At 31.8% G+C, this 22,441-nt stretch overlaps 1 protein-coding gene across 1 annotated transcript; it reads left to right on the forward strand.

The window, feature by feature from the left end:
• Positions 1-5,903: 5,903 nt before the first annotated feature.
• On the forward strand, positions 5,904-20,856 carry LOC132718442 (uncharacterized; the record flags this gene model as incomplete). Its single annotated transcript, XM_060702142.1, has 2 exons — positions 5,904-6,138; positions 20,718-20,856. Coding segments are annotated over exons 1-2 (319 nt in total), but the record flags the coding sequence as incomplete, so codon positions are not given.
• Positions 20,857-22,441: the final 1,585 nt, after the last annotated feature.

A 22,441-nucleotide genomic window follows, 5' to 3' on the forward strand; every position in this document is an offset into this window, starting at 1 on the left:
CTTTTCAGCGATATAAATCAAAATTATAGTAATACAATAAATATTTTTTATTACGATGAGCAAAATATGAACTGATGCACTGTGTATAATTTTCTTTAGCTACACTAAAGTCTTTCAGTGTAAATTTGTTTGATTTTTTTTATATTGCAATAAAAGGGCAGATCAACATATGAGCTGGCTCAATTGTTATAATTTTCTTTACTTAGGTTTGTTTAGGACTGACACAGAAGGTTTAAATGTTTTAAATAATTAGGTATATTTCAATAGAAATAAAACTAAAAAGCGATCTTCACTTTATCGTAGCGCAAAGAATCTACAAATCTACAAACTCAATGGTAGGTCTATCAGTAACTTGATTAATTGTTTTTATATTAACACATTTGCTACATACAATACACATGTTGATCAATTCCAAATGTATGTTATTGCAATACCAGTCCAGTCATGAATAGGTAGACGCTGTAAGTAGCTATTTGTTTAATATGTTAAATTTATTCAGCTTTTACTAATTTGTTAATTTGTTAAAAGGCAGAAAGATAGGTTCATGCATCTTCATTGTAATTTTTTTAAAGATTAAAAAAGTCAATACCGCAAATTTAATTGACCATTTGTAGCTACAGATATGAAATGTGAATTTCGAGTGTTAAATAAAACTCAAACAGGTGCTGGTCGGCATGAGGGAGGTTGAACCTTTTCATTATCCCTCATGTACAGACTCAGTCAATTCAAAATTTTCATGTAATTTTGTTGTGATTAAGGTATGATCCACCTAATGCATTACCTCCACTTTGAAGAGTATTCAAATAGGCTAGAACTACTGTCAACTGCATTGTAACTGAGGGGCGTGGGTTCAAGCCCCAGAAGTGGCAACTTTTTTTCTTTCTTTTTTTTTCTTTGAACATTTTTTGTGTCTCTCATATCACTCTTGAGAAGAAAAAAGTGTTTCATTTTAAGTATGAAATTATTATTGGTATTTATTGGCTAAATTGTGCCAAATTATTTATCAAATATGGTACCTGATATTTTCAAAGTCTTATAAAATAAAAACTAGACGGTAAAAGTATGTTATATGTCAAGCGCAACCAATATACTTTTAAGAAAATTTATGCAAACTTTGAAAAAAGCCCCTTATTTGAGTAAATTATAGGGATTTTTTGAATAAGGCCCTCCAAGTAGAAAAATGATCAAACAAGTACTTAAAATGGGTGGGGTAGGGTAACTTTTATATACATATTTCAAAAATTTTGAGTAGAAACAATAATTTTGCTAGGTCATATGTTAGCTGAATGCTATTATTTGTTTCTCAAAAATGTTCTATAGGAAAACATTTTTTCATAATAATTATAAAATGGAATATTTAGAGTTTCTCATTTCTGAAAAAGAGCTCTTCTAATGGCCAAGTTTAACTTAAGAAAATTCTCCATAACTCGTAAACCATACGGTAAACTTTGTTTAAATTTTGCATTCTTGTGTCTTTTAAGGTATATAACTGACCTATGTTGTCAATTTTATAGTTCCTTATAGTGCCCATTAGGGGGCTCATACCTTAATGCTTTCGAGGGATCACACTTTATCAGATTTTTAATAACTTGCATTTTACAAGGTGTCATTTTGGTGGGTTTGTGAATCTTAAAGATATCCCTATGTCGATGAAACGATGAGTTTTTTAGCTTCACAAATTTATTTTTAAATTCCATGTACACTAAAAGCATGTCTTGGTTTCGGCATTTTTAATGTAACGTTCATCATGCTGTTATGATTTTAGCTATTGCAGAAAGTCTAATGTAACAAGGTTATTAGGAGAGAAGACTAATTGATTTAATGATCAGTTATCAACAGGATACTTAATAACTACATCAAAATGTTAATGCACATGCAAATGTCGGGTGGGGGGCGAGGGTTAAGAAAAAAAAGCGCAAACGCGCGATCAAGGAATGGTTGCTTCAGTACAATGTTTTTTCTTTCTTGAATTATGCTGCTGGGTTTTCATGTTTCATTACAGTTTTTAAACAAGATCAAACACTTACATCTTAATTGAAAATCGCTGACCTTTCTCTCGACCGGCAAATAGAAGTAATGTTGAGGGACAAATTGCCGTGAAAGATTTGCTTTTAGGCTCAGATTTAATCAAATTATAAAACATTTTTAAATCAAGAAATGTTAAACTAAATAATATCACAAAAATATGCGCAATAAATTCTGCTTCTAAGGCAAAGGACATTAACACATGATTGTGAAAATAGACCTGAGAAAAAAAGACAGAACAACAATCTCATTTGAAGCTGACTTTTTGTATGTTTAAGTCAATTTAACATAATACTCAGAAAGAAAATTGAAAAACTTAATGATTACATACTTTTTTTGAAATGCCTTAGAACTATTCTTCAAAGACAATAAGTGTGATTTTCTTGTAGAATCAAACCATTTTAAACCAAAGTCACGTCTGTATTTTTTAGCTTTCAAACTTATTACAGTTTGTTTTTTTTGTAAAAATATATTCAACACCACCTAAAACTTAGGCACATGAAAAAGAGAGCCAAGAACTTTCCGCTGATGGGCTTATGACGACAGCGAAGACTTCAAACTTTCCCTTTGATGTTGTTGATCGCAGTTATACTGGATAGATCCTATGGATAACCTTTAACAAACTTGGAATCACAGAAGCATCAAGAAGAAAATACTATTACCAAGGCATAGGCAGCTGCTCAATGATTAAAACAAAGAAAATAGAAGGTTTGGTCGACAGATAGCTCGCTCAAAATTGCATTGGCTAAGACTAGCCGACTAGGATCCAGAGTCACAACTCTGGAGGATATCGTAGACTGCACCAAAGTATCAAATGAAGTCATCATCCATTTCATTATTGCACTGGTCCAATTGATGTTACTGGTAATCTAGGGAAAAGGAAATCAAAAGAAATGTTTTAATTACAGTCATAAAGAACAGGTTGGCGTAATTCGTAGTGTCATAGAAAAAGATATTGGCAGTATGGGAACAAAGTACGCTACTTGCAACTGATGCACATTTCCGAATGTCAATATCTAACTTGTTTATTGTATCAAAGTCTCCATGCTACATTATATTGTAATGTTTAGCAAAGTTTGCAAATGTAGTGCCCTTGTTGAAACATAATCAAGCTCAGACAACACTTACCGGAAAAAGTCTAAATTGCTTTTATGCGTGAATAAGAGCAGTAAACGTCTCTTTTGGAATTGATTATGGACATGCAAATAACACAAATACACATTCAAAAACTAGTCAACATAAATTACTGCCATGCAGTTCTTTCACAAGAGCCTGGACATTTTTGCTGAACTTATACCATTTAGTGTAGACTTATACGGTTAACTAAAGCGTAAAATATCAGATCATATGATCTCGCTTGTACAGAATTATCATTTTACTGATGCAAAATGACATAAAAATTAAAAGCGTTTAAACGCTTTTATCTCTTATCGGGCTTATATTCGCTTTCAATGTCGATTTTTAATTTAATACTAAGTAAATTTATTATTATCTTTTCATGTTTCTTCCTTTTTAAGTGCAGCAGTTGTTCTATGAAGATTGACATAGTTTATGTTTTGAAGCCTTTGGACCTCAATTGAGTACGTTAAGAAATCTTGGCCACTTACTTTTAAAAATAGACAGAAGTTATTTTTATGTCAATAACAAATGTTATATTATTCTGCTGTTTTATAACGACAACGAATTAGTGGCATAATTTGAGTAGGAATATGTGAAATTGCATTTTTTGATTTGATATTTAATAATAATTTCAACAAAGTCAACAAACTGTGGAATAACACAGAAGAAAGCACTTTACGTATGTTTTATATTAACAAACCTATAGACTACACTTTTTATCTATAACGAAATGTACGCTTTTTGTAAAACACTAGCTTCCCAGATTTATTGTTTTGTTTAGTTTCCTCAGAGGAACATTAAAGCATTTTTCTTGTCACATAAATCTAGTGCAATTTGTTTCCAATTTAAATAATTTTATGTATTTACAAATGATTTGCTAATTTGCAAATAAAAGTATTATTGAAACACAATAATATCAACTTCTGAATCTGTCTTGGTGAAGGTGTGTAACAACAATGTTGAAAGTATTATTCGATCTGATATGAACATTAATGGCGTATGTTTCTCTACATAATTAATTTTTTCTTCTTTTAAGCTGCATACATTGTAGTAAAGACAAAACATTATTTTTATGTGATACATTTCTTTATGTTTTCAATTTACAAGTTCAATTTTAAATAAAAAGTACATAAAACGGACATTTTTTTTAACTTTAAAATCATATATAATAGTGTTCTCAATTTTATCTATATTAAATACAAGCCAGCATGTTAAAAAGCATCACTTGCCGTGAGTGCTCGTATGTTTTTGTTTGTTTGTTTGTTTGTTTGTTTGTTTTTGCCCTGAAACCTGAATGTTGATAAGAAAAACTGTAATGGAAACAAACTATAGAACATAAGTAATTTAAGTATTGAAAACAATGTAAAACTTTGTTTGAAGGAATAAAAATGTTAGTTTCAAAACTAATGTAATACAGCCTTGAAGCAGCATGCCTCAATATTTATTTCTTTTGCAAACGTCACCTACAATCTGCGTTTATTACTAAAGTGAGGTCGAAATATTCAAAATCAGCCCTTACTGTGTGAGTCTATTAGTAGCAATATGGTGATAAATACTGCAAAATCAGTCATTATTTTTTTGTTTTTCATAAAAAAGTGTTTTCTAATAGACTGGAATGTTGACGGAATGCTCGCTTTAAATTACATCTTGTCCAATAACTAGATCCGGATGAACATTTTACATATTTACTAGAAAAAAAACAACACATTTTTCAGAAGTCCGATTTTCTTGAAATATTTTGGCTCATCTGGAGGCATGAAGCTTTAAGGTGAACTGAAACGTGTTTTTGTACGTTTCCAGGACATGCATATTACATTTTATATCTATTTATAGATACAAAATCAGCATGCATGAAATATGCCCTTCCCATGCCTGCTGATCATATAAAAATCAAAAACACGTTCTTGTAAAAAAATTATATAGACTACTTATGTGATTTGAGATTACACGTTCGTTTAGTTGAAAATCAGATTTTTGTGTTGCTTTATGTTTGCAGGCTAAATACAAAAACAAAAACTTTATCTGTTTAAACGGCTGCACTCAAACACTTTTGTGAGAAGCATCACAATATTATGAGTTTCTAAATTGCAAAATCTTTCATTTTCACATCATTGAGATTAAGTTCCTGGATACATCCGACATTCACAATGGTGTAATCGATTCGATTTATGATCGTTGAATATACTCGCAGATTTAGATAAATTTTACAACGAAACAGACCTATTTTGAAAAGCAATTATCTTCGGTACAAAAAAATGTAAGGAAGTTTGATAGATAAAACGAAACATGGATTAATGTTCGAACTTTATGATTGTATATTCTAGGTGCGATAAATGGAACTTCTAAAACAATTTTCATCACCTCGAACAAGGATGTTTTTAATAAGCTAGTCAGTCAAATAGAGTCTTTTTTAGACATAGATACAATCATAGACGTTTTTAAATTCTATGATCGTTCAATTTTCAGTGAACATTTCTAAAACCTGTTTTTGTAACATATTCTTTCTGAGTAGCTTTATCGTGTAACGAGTGAATATTTGTTACCCAACGCAATTTGAATTGCATTTGTGAGTTTATGTTTCGTGCAGTGATCGTGCAAATTCTCAAAAACATATTGCAGTCGTTATTCACTTGGTGGTTTATTACATTCTACTTTTAAAACAAACGTTAATAGTCATTTATTGTTGACAAGCTTTACGAGTGTATCATTCATAATTTGAATTTGTTTTGTTTTTTCTGTATGATTATACACACTTTGAAAAATCAGTGATATTTTTTTATGAAAATATAATAAATTGTTCTTAAAAGTTGCTAAATGAAATATCAAGCATCAAATGCCAAAATAATACACTTTTACATACTTATTATTACATTGGTGCTGATAAAACAAAGTGAATGCCGGACGATCTCAATTGGTGTTCTTGTTCCTTTTAGTGGAGCAAGATCATTCGGAAATAAATTAGAAGAAGTAACTATGGAATTGGCAATCAAAAAGGTTGGTGAAAATCAAATCAAGTATTTCTTTTAAAGTTATGTTTTTGAAACTTTAACATTGCTTTAAGTCATTATAAATAAATGCCAATCGATTATGTAATGTAATAATAATAATAATAATAATAATAATGAAAATAATTATATAATGATAATGATAATAATAATAATAAAAGTAATAATAATTAAAGTAATAATAATAATAAAAACGTTTTAACATTTTAAGAATCATGGAAAATATAATTAGATTCATTACAAATGCTGATAAAAATTTGAAATGCATTATGCACCCAGGTCTTTTAAGTTAGGTATATATATGTTGTATATATTTCCTTGTTTTGCAATATTGTAACGTATATTTCATGGAACTTCTTCAAGTTCAACAATAACCACACCTTATATCATGTCCATCTTTCAATCCGACAATCCACACCTTATATCATGTCCATCTTTCAATCCGACAATCCGGACAAACATGTGATCTTTGCCGGTATAATTTCAAATTAAATTATGTTCGAAAGCGAATATTGAATACAATTATCAGACGGCGCGACTGATACGACTAATCATGGTCGCATTAATGTTTCACTACTTTGTTAAACAGTATTGGATTAAAACAAGGGGAACCGCTTTCGCCGAAAATATTTATTTTGTTTTAACAATACTAATTACTGTTTAGATTTTAAATAAATATCGGATATTTTTATAGATTATGAGAAATGCTTCGATAAGATCGACAGGACATATTTATGGCATAAATTGCTTAAAGAAAACGTAAGTTCTAGACTTGTGAGAGCTCTAAAGTCAATGTATATGTAGGTAAAATCGTGTGTTAAATATAAGTCGAATTATTCCGACTTCTTCGAATCGCATATAGGTTTGAAGCAAGGGGACCCGAGTTCCCCTCTGCTGTTTATGTTCTTCGTTAACGACATCTTAAGGTATATTAATACCGACCTAGAAGGTATTTTCTCTATTGATGAACTTCAGCTATTCTTAATACTGTTCGCAGACGACCAAGTATTGTTTGCTAAGTCCCCGCAGAGTTTACAGTCGATGATGTCTGATGTCGAGAGATACTGTAGTCTTTGGGGATTAAAGATAAATACCTCGAAAACAAAAGCAATGATTTTTGAAAAGGGCAGACATACACGCCATGACTTTTATGTTAACGACACCCTTATTGAACTGGTGAATTCATTCAAATATTTAGGTATCACTTTGTTAAAGAACGGAAACTGGTATAGAACTCAGAAATATATATCTGAACATGCCTCATTTGCTCTTTATAACGTTTTTACCATATTTAATAATATTGAGTTGTCTGTTTCTCAGAAATGTAGATTTTTTGATTCACTTGTCGGCTCAATCCTTAACTTTGGATCAGAAATTTGGGGAATGCATGGCGGACGCGATGTTGAAAAAATACATACAAAATTTTTGAGACGACTTTTATGCGTTCGAAAATCAACTAACATCTCGGCGCTATACGGTGAATTAGGCCGTTACCCTTTTTCTGTGATGAGACAAATTAAGATGATTAAGTTTTGGGTGAAAATTATTAAGCTTGACGATAGAGAGATTGTTAAAAAAGTTTATTCAATGCTTAAGCAAGATGTTGATTTTGGGAATACATATAACTCGAAAAACTGGGCTTTTGTATTAAAAACATTTTAACAACCCATGGTTTAGCGTATGTGTGGATTAACCAGTTTGATATAGATATTCCCTTTGTCATTATCAGACAAAGAATTATAGATACTTTTATACAGAAGTGGTATACTGATATAAACAATTCTAGTCGCCTGCAAACTTATAGCATTTTTAAACATGATTTTAAATGTGAAAAGTATTTTGATTTAATCACAGACAAAAATCATAGAATTGCTCTTACTAAATTTAGAACGTCATCACATAACTTATGTGTAGAATCTGGTCGATATGAAAATATGAAAATATACCAAGATCAGAAAGAATATGTAAATCTTTTTTAATCAGACAACCTGAAAAAGAGTATCATTTTTTGTTAGTCTGTCCACGTTATAGAGAATTGAGGAAAAGGCTTTTTAAACCTTATTATTGTCACTGGCCGTCTGTTATAAAATTCGACAGCCTAATGTCTTCTAATTCTAAGAAAACTATATGTGCTTTATCTAAATTTATTTACTTAGCAAATAGACAACGTATTTCATAGTATCTCTTCTAGTAATATCTGAAAATGAAATATATTCGAACCATAATTTATTGTTTAAGATGTTTGCATTTGCATGTATATCTTTCAAAAGAACTGACTTGCAACAGTGAATATTACTTTTAGTCTAAAGGACTTTAGTGTTCTTCATGTCTTTATATTTTAGAAAATGATAGAATAAGTTAAGTACAGACTATTCAGGATATTGTAGGTTGGCGTCTGTTTATTTGAAACTTATGCACGCAAGCGCAACATATATATTAAACATGTTAAATATTATATTGAATATTGAACATAATATTCCATGAAACATCTTATGTTTGCTGGAAAAATCCATGTTTTGATCTCCAAACATTGTATATATTACAATTTATACTTGTTATAAGCATTGTACTATGCTTTATACAAATAAACTTTTCGTATTCGTATTCGATTTAAACCAGTTGTCAATGCATAAGTAATTTTTTGCGGATGACAATGTTTTATTTACATCAAATGCTGACAGCTTGTGATTTTAACTTGATTTTGTATCTTTCAATATTCTTTCAACTAAGACCTTGAGGTTGGCATAAAATACCAAAGTTAGTATTTTTAAAAGAGAAAACAATCTGAAACGTTTAAAATGGTGATAAATTAGAAACTGGTTACTTTTGCTATCTAAGTATAAAATTGTCTTACACTGGGAATGTGAAAAATGCTTGAAACGTGCTTGATCCAGTTCCTTAAAAATATAATAAGTCTTTTATATCTTTTGTGAATATATAGTCGAGTAAATCCTGGTTTTAAAATTAAACTTTCAATTTCTAATGAATTCAGTATTGAATCTACAGTCATTTAATACCCTCTATATAGTACATGTTTTGTAAAATAAATGAAAGAAGCAACATACTAAATAAGAGTCAATGTTTAACTATTACTATATTTTTAATCTTAGTTATGCGTTAGTATCAGATGTGTTGATACAAAAATCCATGACGTTTAAAGGACTCAAACTTGTTGAAATAGCGTACACTTACATTGCTTGTAAAACTAATGGAATGTCAACAACAAAAAATGGAAGTAGCTCTTAAGCTACAGTCTCACTTACATCCCGGCAGAGCCCCGGTAGACGTCCGGGGTGATCCGGGAACGACCGGGGTACGACCGGGAACAACCGGTGTACATCCGTAACTCTGCCGGCAATAATATCACCGGGGTGGTCCGGGATGATCCGGGAAGGTATAGCTTTGCCGGCTTCATCCTTATCCCTGCCGGGAACGACCGGGGTTATACAGGGGAAGCACCGTAGCTCTGCCGGCACAAACCGGGGATGATCCTGGGTATGATATAGCCGGTAGAGCTACGGTAGAGCTTCGGTAGAGCCCCGGAAAATGCCGGCAGAGCCCCGGCAACTACAGGCAGAGCCCCGGATGATAAAGGTAGAGCTACGATTGATCCCGGTAGAGCCCCGGCAAAGCCCGGATCATTTCAAAAGAATAACGACAATTTGCGATGATTGCACTTGCTGGTATAAAAACCCCTCCCATTTTCCTTCTATCCAGTATGGCATAAGGATTTTTCAGAAAATCATCATGAATTACTATTCTGGAACAATAGATATTATATTAAATAAAAATTATGTATCAATGTTATCATTTTCGGGCGTTTTCAATTCACCGGGGTTCTACCGGGGCTCTGCCTGGATCGTCCTGGGCTCTGCCTGGATCGACCGGGGCTCTGCCTGGGTCAACCGGGGCTCTTCCGGCGTCATCCGGGAACGACCGGGGAAGCACCGGCATGAACCGTAGCTGCACCTGGGCTCTGCCTGGATGATCCGGAGCGCATCCTGGGTGGTTAGTTGAGAACTACCGTAGTGCTGCCGGGGTGTGACCGCAACAATAATTTCACCCCGGATCGTCCCGGATCATCCCGGTAACTTACCGGGATGATCCTGGGCTCTGCCGGGAGTAAGTGAGACCGAGGCTTTAATTGATTTTATGCGTGAATAAAAGCAATTAAAACAGATGTCAGTATTTTAGAACAAAGAGAAACAAACGTTCTTATTCAACAGTTTCAGAAAAAGCGATATTGCTCTTAAGTTTTTTTTGTTTGTTTGTTTTTGTTTCTTTGTTTTTTGTTTGTATTTTTGTTGTTGTACTTTTTTGCAATAACGTTGTGCTTTATGGTCATAACCATGATAAACTTAGTTAGCTTTTATTATGATAGAAGTACTGTTTGGTAATTAAAAATGATGTTAATTCCCCGCCCTCATTCATTTCACTTGTTAGTCCATAATTATTACTAAAAGATATTTTTCCTTGTAAGTAAATATACATTTTTTACAGAAATGAAAGACAAGAATTTCTTTCAAATATCTACATTTGTACTTGAATGTGTAAATAAAAAAATGTTATTAGTGCTGGATATGAAAGACCAAGACACCTTTCTATGTCATTTCTTACCTCTGAGAACTTTTCTAAATGACGCAGGTATTTCCACTGAACTTTTGACCGTTTATTTAAAAAATAACTGGCAATTTTGACATTATTTAATGTAAAAGAATTAGAAGAAAGAATCACGCGTGCTTTATATATAGTTCATAGAGGTTTATAACAAAATATCGATAGTTTTAATCAGTAAGGAAGAGAGGGTCAACATACATCCAGAAAAAAGCCTTGAAAGATAATCTCAAATAAACAAACAATTGTCACGCGTGAACGTTATTTTTGCTATTTTGATACTTTATTCTTTGCTGAAAATGACCCTACAAAACTGCCGTATAAATTAGAGACGTAAACGTTTCTTACTTAGTATATTATAATCCGGACTATCTATGTGATTTTAGATAATAAAAATATTTCTTTGAATAAACAGGAAAATTATTTAGAATAAAAGTGTTAAGTACAACATCCGTATATGTTTGTATTGGTTTCTAATCGATTTACTGTCGTAAATTTTATGCAATATAGACACATTGTGAGAAGAGACTTTATGCGTACTTTAATATTATATTTTAGTTCTTGTAGCATTAAAATGTACAAATAATATGGTGGTTTTCATTTTAAAATTTAGAATTTTTGTCATGTCATTTATTTAAACTATAACGTAGAATGGATCTTATTAATTTTGCTAATTGGCGAAGTACAATTTATTATATTAAACCGTTAAATGAATAAAATATGTTATTATTTAATTATTTTATTTAGTTTTAAGTACAGCACATTGTCTCATTTACTTTCGTTGTTTGTTTCTTTCCATTGACAAGATCTTTTAATTTCATTTTTTTATTCTTATGAACATGGCTAAGTAAGTTTTCTAGTTAGAACAACATTAACAGTCTGTAAATCATCCATGTAGTACACCATTTGCAATATATGACAGCATTTAGGAACGTTTTAAAATATAAGTGATAATTCTGACGGGAATAAAGTATAAAATACTACTCCTAGAATTGATTGATTAAGCGAGACTTACCTTTGGAAAAGTTAAGCATAATATTTTGTCCGTTAGGGCTTACACAGAAAACGGACGCAGTCAGCAAAAATGATTCATCCATCTAAGGATATAAGAAGGATTGTTTTGTATTTGTTGATCATTAAAACATTACTTACAACACTATGTCATTGTCGGGGAGTATCCATAGGTTTTCTTGTCCCTTATAACGGGGCAAGGTCATTTTGGATCGAACTCGCAGAGGTAACAATGGAGTTTGCGCTGAGAAAGGTAAGTAAAATAGCGATAATACAACTGCTGTACTTCCTATGTAGATCTTTTAGTAGGTTGGAAAAAAGGTTTAATAAACAAAATGCATTTATTATAGTTATTCCATCAAACAGGTTTAGGATGAAACAAGTTTTTCTGCAGATATTAAAACAAATCTATGTTAAGATATTACTGACATATGAATAAACACAACGTTCATATATGATACAGTTTGTTACTTTAAATTTGTTTCTGCTTTTTTAATTTTTGATAGTTAATAATTGGTTTAGGCATTTTTGTATACCAGGTATGAAAGCTTGGACATTTTGACTTCACTGTGCGTACTACAGACAAAAATTGAGCTGATTAGACTATTATGCAAAGGGTATAAAGGCATAATCAGTTGTGATTATACATCACTTATAAGTGGAATGTCATAAAGGTGTCAGCACCTTAAAGGTTCCTCAATATCCTCCGAACATAACTGCAGATGTTATTGCATTCTTAATGATACAAAGTTTTTTATTTTCAAATGTTAAAGTTAATTGAAAATGACACTATGCATGTATTTCTCAGCTTCCAGTAAGCATTCTTGAAGTGAAACATATGTTCAGATGCATTGAAATGTTTATTGATTAAGACTGGTTTTGACTAATTTAAACACTGTAAATAATTTGATATATGTTGTCTGCAGTTGTCTGAAAATACTTCTTGTATTTGACTGAGAATAAAGTACAATAAAAGATGAAGCTTCTGTTGTATTTAATATACCTGTAGTGAAAATCATTGCGAAAAGTGTTTTGATATCATATGAATGAATATTTTTGGTACAAAACACGTTATTTAACCGGTGCTTTGGTGTGTGAACTGTAGCTTGCATTTTCACTTTTGTCCATGAACTGACTCAATCTAACCGATCTTGCACATTTCAGTTTCGCCGTTTGTACCTTTTTTATTCATTTTTATTTTTCAATACCTTTATTAAAATATTAAACTGATTAATGTTAGCGAATAATTATAGCTAAAAGTTTAAATTGAGAAAACTGTTTATTCAACGATGTGGGAAATGAATTGTGTTACTGGCAAATAATGTCTTCTATAATAAATTTTGTTTCGGCTTTAAGAATGTATTTTGTTTCTCCTCGTGGAAAATCTTTGTGAAAAACTATTGCGTTTTATTATGTTTCAGAGAAACTCGTTTGAAACAAGGCCTTCATTTGTGGGTTTTTTCTGTCTTTTTTCCTTATTCTTCCGTCTTTGTGTTCATGAAAACTGTGAACATAGACTTGCGTATTTATCATAAATGTCAAATTAAGACAAATGCCCATTCATCAGTTTGAGAGACAGGAAGAGGATGTTCACATGTTTTGTTGGTTTTTTTGTTTTTTTTTTAATTTCTGTTGATATTTTTTCATTAGATTTCAAAAGCCTTTATGCTTTTTGTACACTTCTTTTGTTCACTTTTGTATCATCGGGACTACAGGGAATATTTTGCTTCCATGATGTTGTTAATCCAAGAAGATGTTGTTTTTTTTTTTGTTTTTTTTGTTTTTGTATTTTTTTCTATAAGAAGAAAATCAGTTTCCATCGGAATATTTAAAGCTACCTTTGCAGTTAAAAAAAAAGAATCATATTTGTTATGAAATGCTACTGAAAATTAAATATTATTCTTATAAGCCTATTAGTATTGTAATTAAACGTATATGTCTTTATTAGTAAATACTATTTAATAGTCTATGTTCATATGCTTAATTGGCAAAGGATAATCATAATAATATTTCAATACCCGACAGAATGTTATAAATGGGTTTTAAAATAGGAAATGGGTAGGTAAAACGTTACTCTATATATTATTATATAAGTCTTTCTTTACACAGGTAAATAGACGCAAGTAATTATTTGAAACCGAATTTTAAACGGAATGAACCGGTGATAAAGGACATAATACGTTACATTTTAAATTATTTCTAATAGCCAGATTACATAACAACGAGTTTTTTTTTATTTTATTTTGCAGATGTTTGTTTTTGTTTTCATTGCACGTTTTGATGGGTTTTTCAATGTTATACCAATGACATTGTGAACCAATTATTAAAATTTATTCAAAATGATTAGCAGACTGGGTTTATCTGTGAAAAGCATAAATCAGAATATTTTCAAATTCTCCACAACTTATTTAATCTGGCATCTGTAATGTTTTCTGCATGACTTGTCATTATTTTATCAAAACAAAGTAAGACATTTCATTAATTCTGCAGATATATTTTCCGACTTTATATAATATCTGAATTATCAGCTTTACATGAAGTAATATCTGGCGTTCAACAGGAAAATAAATTGCATAATTAATCATATCATATGATGCTTAGCGATATAAGAAATAGGACACTTTCATTGCTGTTTATATAGGACATAGGCTGTTTAACTGATAACCAGTATTATCGTTGAGTTTTTTAAATTTTGAAACATCCGCAAATGGGTTCATACGGCGGTTAACATGGAACCTTCCATGTGACATGTTCGTGCCATTCCATGAAATGTGGTGTATGGTTCCTAGATAACAAACTGCGTTAACTAATGAAAATGGACTTTTAAAAGGGTATGTTTATGAATGTTTAATTCTAATACGAGAATCGTACAAACCTTTTTCAAACAGAAAAAATAACACTCAGGCCAACAGCAGATATAAACATTACGGAAGCTTATCAGGGCCTCCACTTATCTAAAAGATTCACGTCATGTCAACTTGTTTCTTCTCGTTTTGACCAAAAACATTCCATGAAGACGTTATGATTAATACGAAATACATAAAACATTCCATGAAGACCTTATGATTCATACGTAAAGTTATTAACCATTGAAAAAAAACTTGTTGAATCACGTGAGCTATTTGTGAATGCGAGTAACGTCTTTGCGTCTTACTAAATATTTCAGCAAAGTCATGAAATCAAGAAGTTTTTGACAGGATTTTTGTCGAAGAGACAAAAGCTCCAAGCATATCGAGAAAAAATCAGTTGCAATGCATAAAAGCTTCTCATCTTTGTCAGTAAATTTTATTGAGAAATGCAAAAACATCTTATCAATGCGAATTAAAATAAGTCGACTTAACGGTATTGTTAAACATTATACTATGTGGACCTGTGACGAAGTTTGTAGAGCACTCTCTTTTATTTTAGAAAACATTTATGTCAGGTTTGGTAATACCCTATTTAAACAGATCATAGGAATTCCTATGGGTACTAATTGTGCACCCCTGGTCGCCGATTTGTTTTTGTACTGCTATGAAAGAGACTTTATGTTGAGTCTCTCTGAAAAGAAACAACAAGATGTTATAGTCGCATTTAATAATAACTTCCAGATACCTTGATGATATTTTTAATTTAGATAATCCTTATTTTGATCAATGGTGTCTGACATTTATCCGCATGAACTACAACTTTAATAAAACGAACTCTTGAAATTTTAGTAACATCATTTTTGGATCTTCATATTACTATCAATAACAATTCTATTCACACGAAAATTTATGATAAAAGAGATGACTTTGACTTTTGTATAGTTAATTATCCACATTTGGATGGAGACGTACCCCATGCAACATCCTACGGGGTTTATGTTTCTCAGTTAATTAGATTTGCTAGAGCTTGTAACAACGTAAAGGATTTCAACGAGCGGAATATTTTTATTACCAGCAAGCTTCTAAACAGGGCTACCGCTATCATCATAAATTACGGAAATATTTTACTAAATTTTACAATCGTAACTTTGATTTAATTCTAATTTCAATAGTGATTTAAAAACTCTTCTGCGACAAGGGATTAGCCAGCCTGGTTTTTAATGGCGATGTGGTTTACAAACTTCGTAAAGATTTTGGGTCATGGTAATTTTTCTGCTGTTTTTTACTTAAAATCATTAAAACGTTTTATTAAAAGAGGTTATGAACCCCTACTATTTTAAGACATACTGCATGTTTAGTGTTCAAGTCCCTTTTACAGTTGGACACTAACGCTTTCCTCTTTTGATTGCATCTGACGGACCAAGTGGGAGACTCTATGATGGATGGTTCGTAAAGCCCTTTGGGACTGAATTGTCTTAATGTTCGTCTTCTGCCTTGCTTCGTCGGGCCCTTGTAGGTGATTTTTCTTTGTTGCTCTGTCTTCCTTTAGGACATTGAGTACTTTTGTCATGGTCATTGGGTTTACTTTTATATGTTTCTACATGATCATTTTAGTGTTTTACTTATTTAAACCTTTTGTAACCATGACAACTGTTAGAATTTCACTTGGCGGGGATTCATTTTATTTACACTGTCTCGTTTATAGGAAAACATGGTGGGGCTAAGAGCGAGGTTTGGTGCACCATTAACCGGTTAAACTCCCCAGCAGTCATTATTATGCTGCTGACCGTTCCAAGGCGGCGCCCCACTGTGTTTCCTCAGATGTATGTCTATGTTGTTTTCATACTGTTTTGGTGACACTTTTGCTTGTGTCCCTTGTTGTTTTTCTCGTCTACGGTAAGTATCTTTCCCATTGCCTCTAGTTCCTTTATTTCTTTGATTAACCCCCCCCCCCTTCCCCCGGTCTCCTGTCCCCTTCCCCTTTGTGGGCCTATTATTATTTTCTTTGAATTCCTAATCAGTTACAAATTATTTATCATTTAATGATTAACGTGTCGTTGCCCTGTCCTTTTTATGTTTGGGGTCCACCTGGGCTCCTTGCCATTGGTTCTTGTTGCTGGGTCATTTGGGGGTTGCGTTCATTGAACGCCGCCTTTCCTTGTTGATCTTGTTTTTCATATTTTAGTGCAAACAATCTCACCAACTGTAGGCCCTGATACGCTTCCGCAAGACATAAAATAAGCTTATATAAAACATCTTCCCATTAAGGACATAAAAGAAACTCCTGACGAACTGAAAAATAAAATTTAAAAATTTATATGTTTATGTAAAGGATTTTTATAAAAATGTTAAACATTTTTTAAACCCCCTTTTGGGAAAATTTGAAAAATTTTTTACTTTTTTTCTTTAAATTTTGATGGTTTTGTTGTCTGCCGTAACTGTCTAAAAGTTTAAAATCAACAGTTTCTGATGAAATTTTTTGTTAAGTATGCCCCTTTTGGTAAAATTGTATTTTTTTTGGTAAGGGAAAAAAGGGTAAAATTTTAAAAAGGGCTAGGTATTGCCTTTTTAGCGTACGAGTTTTCCACTTTCTTGGGTATCAAAAATTATCTGTTACTTCGTATATTTTAGAAGGTGCTAGCCAAGTTTACATCATTTAAATCGCGTTCTTCATGCATCCATGCACTTTCATACAAAAGAAGGTCAATAATACGTCTCAAAAGTAAGATTTATTTTACACTTATGTCATAAATTCGTAAAGAGATCTTACGAGACGGGACTTAATGTCTCGATTAAATATTTAAAGTATCTTTTATAGAAATGATACGAAATAAAATATCTTTTTTTTGTACAATTTGTTGCAACTACCGTCTTACTCAGTGTTGACTTCAAGAATAATTAAGTGTTTGTTTTGTTAAAGGTAATTGAATAAAGGCTTTGAATATAAGACAAACATATTGACAGAAGCAAGTTGATTGACAATTTGTAATCGAAATGGACCATTTATTATTGCCAATGTTTTGACGGGAAAACTAAAAGCATTGAAGAAAATACAGCTAAACGATTAAAAAATATATATGTAATTGTGATATATAAGAGGGTAATTAAAATGTTCCTTTAAAAGATAGACTGAGAAACCCAGTTGTGGAAGGTTGAACGTGATATACATTTATCAGAAAATCTTTTTTTAAGCCTCTGAAAGATGTGGCAGGGCTTTTCACCTTCTGCAACCAGAAACTTTATTACAGAGCGTTGTTCCTCTAACATAGAGTCCATGATAGACGAAACACCTATCATATATCAGAGGGCAAAATACTGTGTATACATAACTATCATTAAAAAAACTGACCACGTTATTGGCGAATGAATGTAGTTTTCACCAATATATAATGTGTGTATATAGCTGCACGTGGAAAGAGAGGAGCATGAAAAGTCCGGATATTTTCTGACCGTCCCTCGTACATTGATATTTCAAGTTCAAATTATTATATCTTACGGTTGCTGAGATGGGACGGGATAAGAATGGATGGGACGGGACAAAATGATTCCTATATACCCCCACAAAGAAAAAAAAATATGTTTGGTTATTATATATAACTATTAAAGGAAATACCATCAAATGAATCTCAGTTTCGTGAAGGCAGAACAAGTGTTTGTGACAAGCCTAGGACTGGGCGGCCAGCTGAGGCGGTGACCCAAACAATATTAGCAAATGTTAAAGCTTTTGTCAACAATTGGTATAATATTAAGATTGTGAATTATCAAATACATTGAAATTTTTGATTGAATATGCTTCGCGTTTAGATAAGTTTTTCGTTAACATTCTAGCAATTTAGCTCCATTAACTACTTTGGTAGTCTCCCTACTTCAATATATAAAAAATCTGGAAGATGAGTGACCCCTCGGAAAAATTAATAGCAACAAAGTTACATGAAAATTGCAGACTCGGTGGTTGTAGTCTGTACATGGGGTATAAAGTGCAACAGTCTTCACGCCCCCTAGTACCGGTTTGAACGGTACTCAATTTTCAACACTTGAAAGTGCTTGAATCAATTATACCGAAGGACCAGAAAAATATAACAAAGTCTGGTTTATTCATTCTTATAAAGTTTTAAAATGTAATATATTTACGTAACAGGAGAAAAAAAGAAACCCCATCAAATACAATTACAAAGACTTATGAATAAAAATGTTTTCTAAATGATTGATTCTTATCCTATATGCACGAACAATTTATATTAATATCTGTACATGAAATTCTCAAATTATCTTAATATTTGAGACTGAAATTTTAATTAAAGTTTAAGAAATGTCATGTTTTATTAAAAGAATTTGTCTGAATAATCAGATAAATTTGAGAGTATTTAAGCGTTTTCAAATGAAAACTTAAAAGATTCAACGATAATAATGTAAAAGATAAATTAGGATTTGCTGATACCATCAGAGAGTCAAAAGATTTGTGTTTAAGTCTTTAACCTTTAACCTCCTTGTTATCTTAGATTAAAATGTCATTACTTTTGAAACTTTCCATTGTCAATTTTGGAAAACTGAGGATATCAAGATGAAAATTTGTAATTGGTCAGCCAACAGTACAGAGCCTGGTCTGACTACACGGAGGTTAAAGGTTAAAGACAATAGAGGTCCCATATAGCACCAATTTACAGCAAGTTAGTTTTAATACAATCACTTTTTTTGCCGATATTGGAATTAATGAGAGCGCAATGGAAATGATAAGTGTCCAAATTTCAAGACAATTTCCAAATATAAAATGCAGTGAAAAACAAATGCAAGTGAGGTCTATGAAAATCAAATTAGAATTCTGTTTCAACACTTGGCGCCGTGGCCAAGTGGTTAACGCGTCGGACTAGTAATGCAAACCGCGTGGGTTCCATGAGAAAGAAACTTTATATTGATTGCGTAGTACTGGTTGGGTCCAGGAACGGATTCGAGAGTGTTTCATTAAGCTTATAGTTTCCAACAAAATCGTACTAAAATAAATTCGTATAAACTAACCTTGTCCAACTGTTGCCCTGAAAATAATCGTGGATTAGAAATTCACGGGATTTCTTTGCCTTATCTAAGCTTTAAAAAATTGCAAAGGAATATATCTCAGTTTTGTTTATTTGTTGCTTGGCCTTTTTCTTGTTGTTGCTGCTGTTTTGATGAATGTTTTTCTTTAAAATGTAAGAAAGCTCTCTAGACCCTTAAATAGGTATACCCCATTAAAGAAATTGATATATACCCTGAGAATTGAATGTCAAATGACGTGATGATGTTAAATGACAGTTTCGCGTTTATTTCATAATTGATATCTTCTTTAAATAAACCAGTCTTATTATTAAAATATGGGTCTCTTAATTGAACCAAACTAGTACAAAATGTTCGTTAAAACACTTGTAAATACACTTTCAAAAACAAAAACCTAGATTTCTTGTATTGTTGCTTCATCACACTCATCTCATTTTCTATAAACTCAAAATTGTCATACCCTTGCTTTACCCCCCCCCCCTAGACTGAGAATTAACATTCCTTTCCGATAAAAAATATTCATTGGCAAATTTGAAATAGAAATTTCAATATAATATAAAAGTATTGTTTAAGAAACTCTGCTGAGATCAAAAGTCTAAACACATAAAATTTGACATTTTTCTATATATCTGGCACAACCAGAACACGAAAGATAAAACAAAAATGTACTAAGAACTGAATAAAAATCGATTTTCAATACCCAATTTGAGCCAAAAGCGTTGCAAAACTGTCAATTTAGGGGCCATTTTGCACAATGAAAATGATAACAAATGTATTCTGGAATGATTGGGTCATGGAATGATCTAAAATAATGCACACACGTTATTAATCCAGACCTGCTTCAAATGGTACTCAAATCTCGGAAATGAATATCTCCGGTCCCTTCATGTTAAACAAACCCTCTGTGGGGAGTTTCTTTCGAGACAAAAGGATTAGTCTTAAAGGGATACCTTACATATATTAGTGGAAAATCAAATTTATGGAAAATAAAAAGAAATAGTAACAGCACTATTTCTATAGAATAAATGTTTAGTGACTACATTAATTCCATTGTTTTACATTTCAGGTCAAGTTAAGTTCGGACCTTGCCAATTTACGGAAAGAAAATATCACATTTGATTTTGCAGTAGCCGACACAAAATGTGATATTGGTACTGGCCTGTTTGAACTGGTTGAGATTAGCAGTAAATCCGACGCTTTCATAGGTAGGTCAATTTTATTATCCTAAACTGTACAAGTTTAGTTTTATCTAATTTCAGAAGTCATCACACGCGCCTTATAATAAAAAGATACCTTATATTGAATTAAAAGAACAAGGAAGGTAAGCCGAAATATAAGTGGCTAGCCTTTGCCACCATAATAGAGCAAGGACAGTCTGCATATCCATGTAGCCTTACCAGGCTCTATATGGTTGTAGCTTTTTTTCATTTTGATACTGAAATCCCTTGAACTTTGAATGGATTGTACTCAGTTTAAAGCTGGAAAAATCCATTACACAAAGTTTTGTCTTTAATATTTTTATTCAATTTGAACGTCTATTAATAGTATTTGGTACCTTCACCGTGAAACTTTTCCTTCCTTTTCTCTACCATTGGACATAAGACTACTTTCACTCAATAAATGATATAGACATAAGACTACATATTTTTAACCACTGGTTTAGACATAAGACTACTTTTACTCAAGCATTGGTTTGGACATAAGACTACTTTCACTCAACCATTGGTTTGGACATAAGACTACTTTCACTCAACCATTGGTTTGGACATAAGACTACATTTACTTAACCATTGGTTTAGACATAAGACTACATTTACTTAACCACTGGTTTAGACAAAATACTTTTTTTCAACCACTTGTTTGGACATGAGGCTAACTTCGCAACCATTGGTTCAGACATAAGACTAACTTTAATAGTAATGATTATGTATCTTGGGGATAAAAGGTTATATAAGGTTATATAATATGCACAATTTCAAGATGTGCATTGCGCCTAATAATTACAGGGATGATAAAAGGTTAAAGAGGGATATGCAACGGGCGAAATACATCAAAGAAAATTAGTTTGTTTTTGCCATCTTCTTAACATTTTTTGTTTTGATCCCTTGCACATTCGTTAATTTGGTGTTGATTAATGTTATCATCAAGATGAAGGAAAGGTCAGAGTGATTTACAAGCATTACAAAAAAAATAGTAAATGTCTTGAGATATCATCTTTAAAAGATATTAAACGTTAATAGAAGAAAACATTACTTTTATAAGGATTTACTGTTCAAATACCTATGTTTATAAATGAAAGTCCTGAAAATGAGGGAGAGGATTACTTTGGATTAAAACTTATTATGTTATAATGGCAATTTCCACGCAAAATCAGGAGAGGTAAAACATTACTTTTTGTCATCATTTTCAAGCCAGTGTGTTTGAAAAACATTTCATTTTTGATGAAAAATTAAAGAACCTAATTATCTTATGAGACATAACTTTTTGCAATTTCTTTCCCATCTTTACGAAAAGTTTTTGAAATATATCTTTCAAATTGTACAAATATTTCATATAAACACATTTTGACGAAAATTACTTGATTAATATCGCTGTACACATATTGTATATAAACAATTTGCGGTAAAATTGATGAAAAAAAAAAACTTTCAAGTACGGAAGCCCATAAGTGCCATTTTGTCTTAGGACTTTTGTCTTATGACTTATGACTTGTGTATTATGACTTTTGTCTTATGTATTATGACTTGACAAAAAAGCGGCAAAAGGGCAAGTTTCATCAAATGCACCCTT

Source organism: Ruditapes philippinarum, unplaced genomic scaffold (assembly GCF_026571515.1).
Source record: "Ruditapes philippinarum isolate M1 unplaced genomic scaffold, ASM2657151v2 ctg341_1_1_1_1, whole genome shotgun sequence".
In the NCBI taxonomy this organism is placed as follows: domain Eukaryota; kingdom Metazoa; phylum Mollusca; class Bivalvia; order Venerida; family Veneridae; genus Ruditapes; species Ruditapes philippinarum.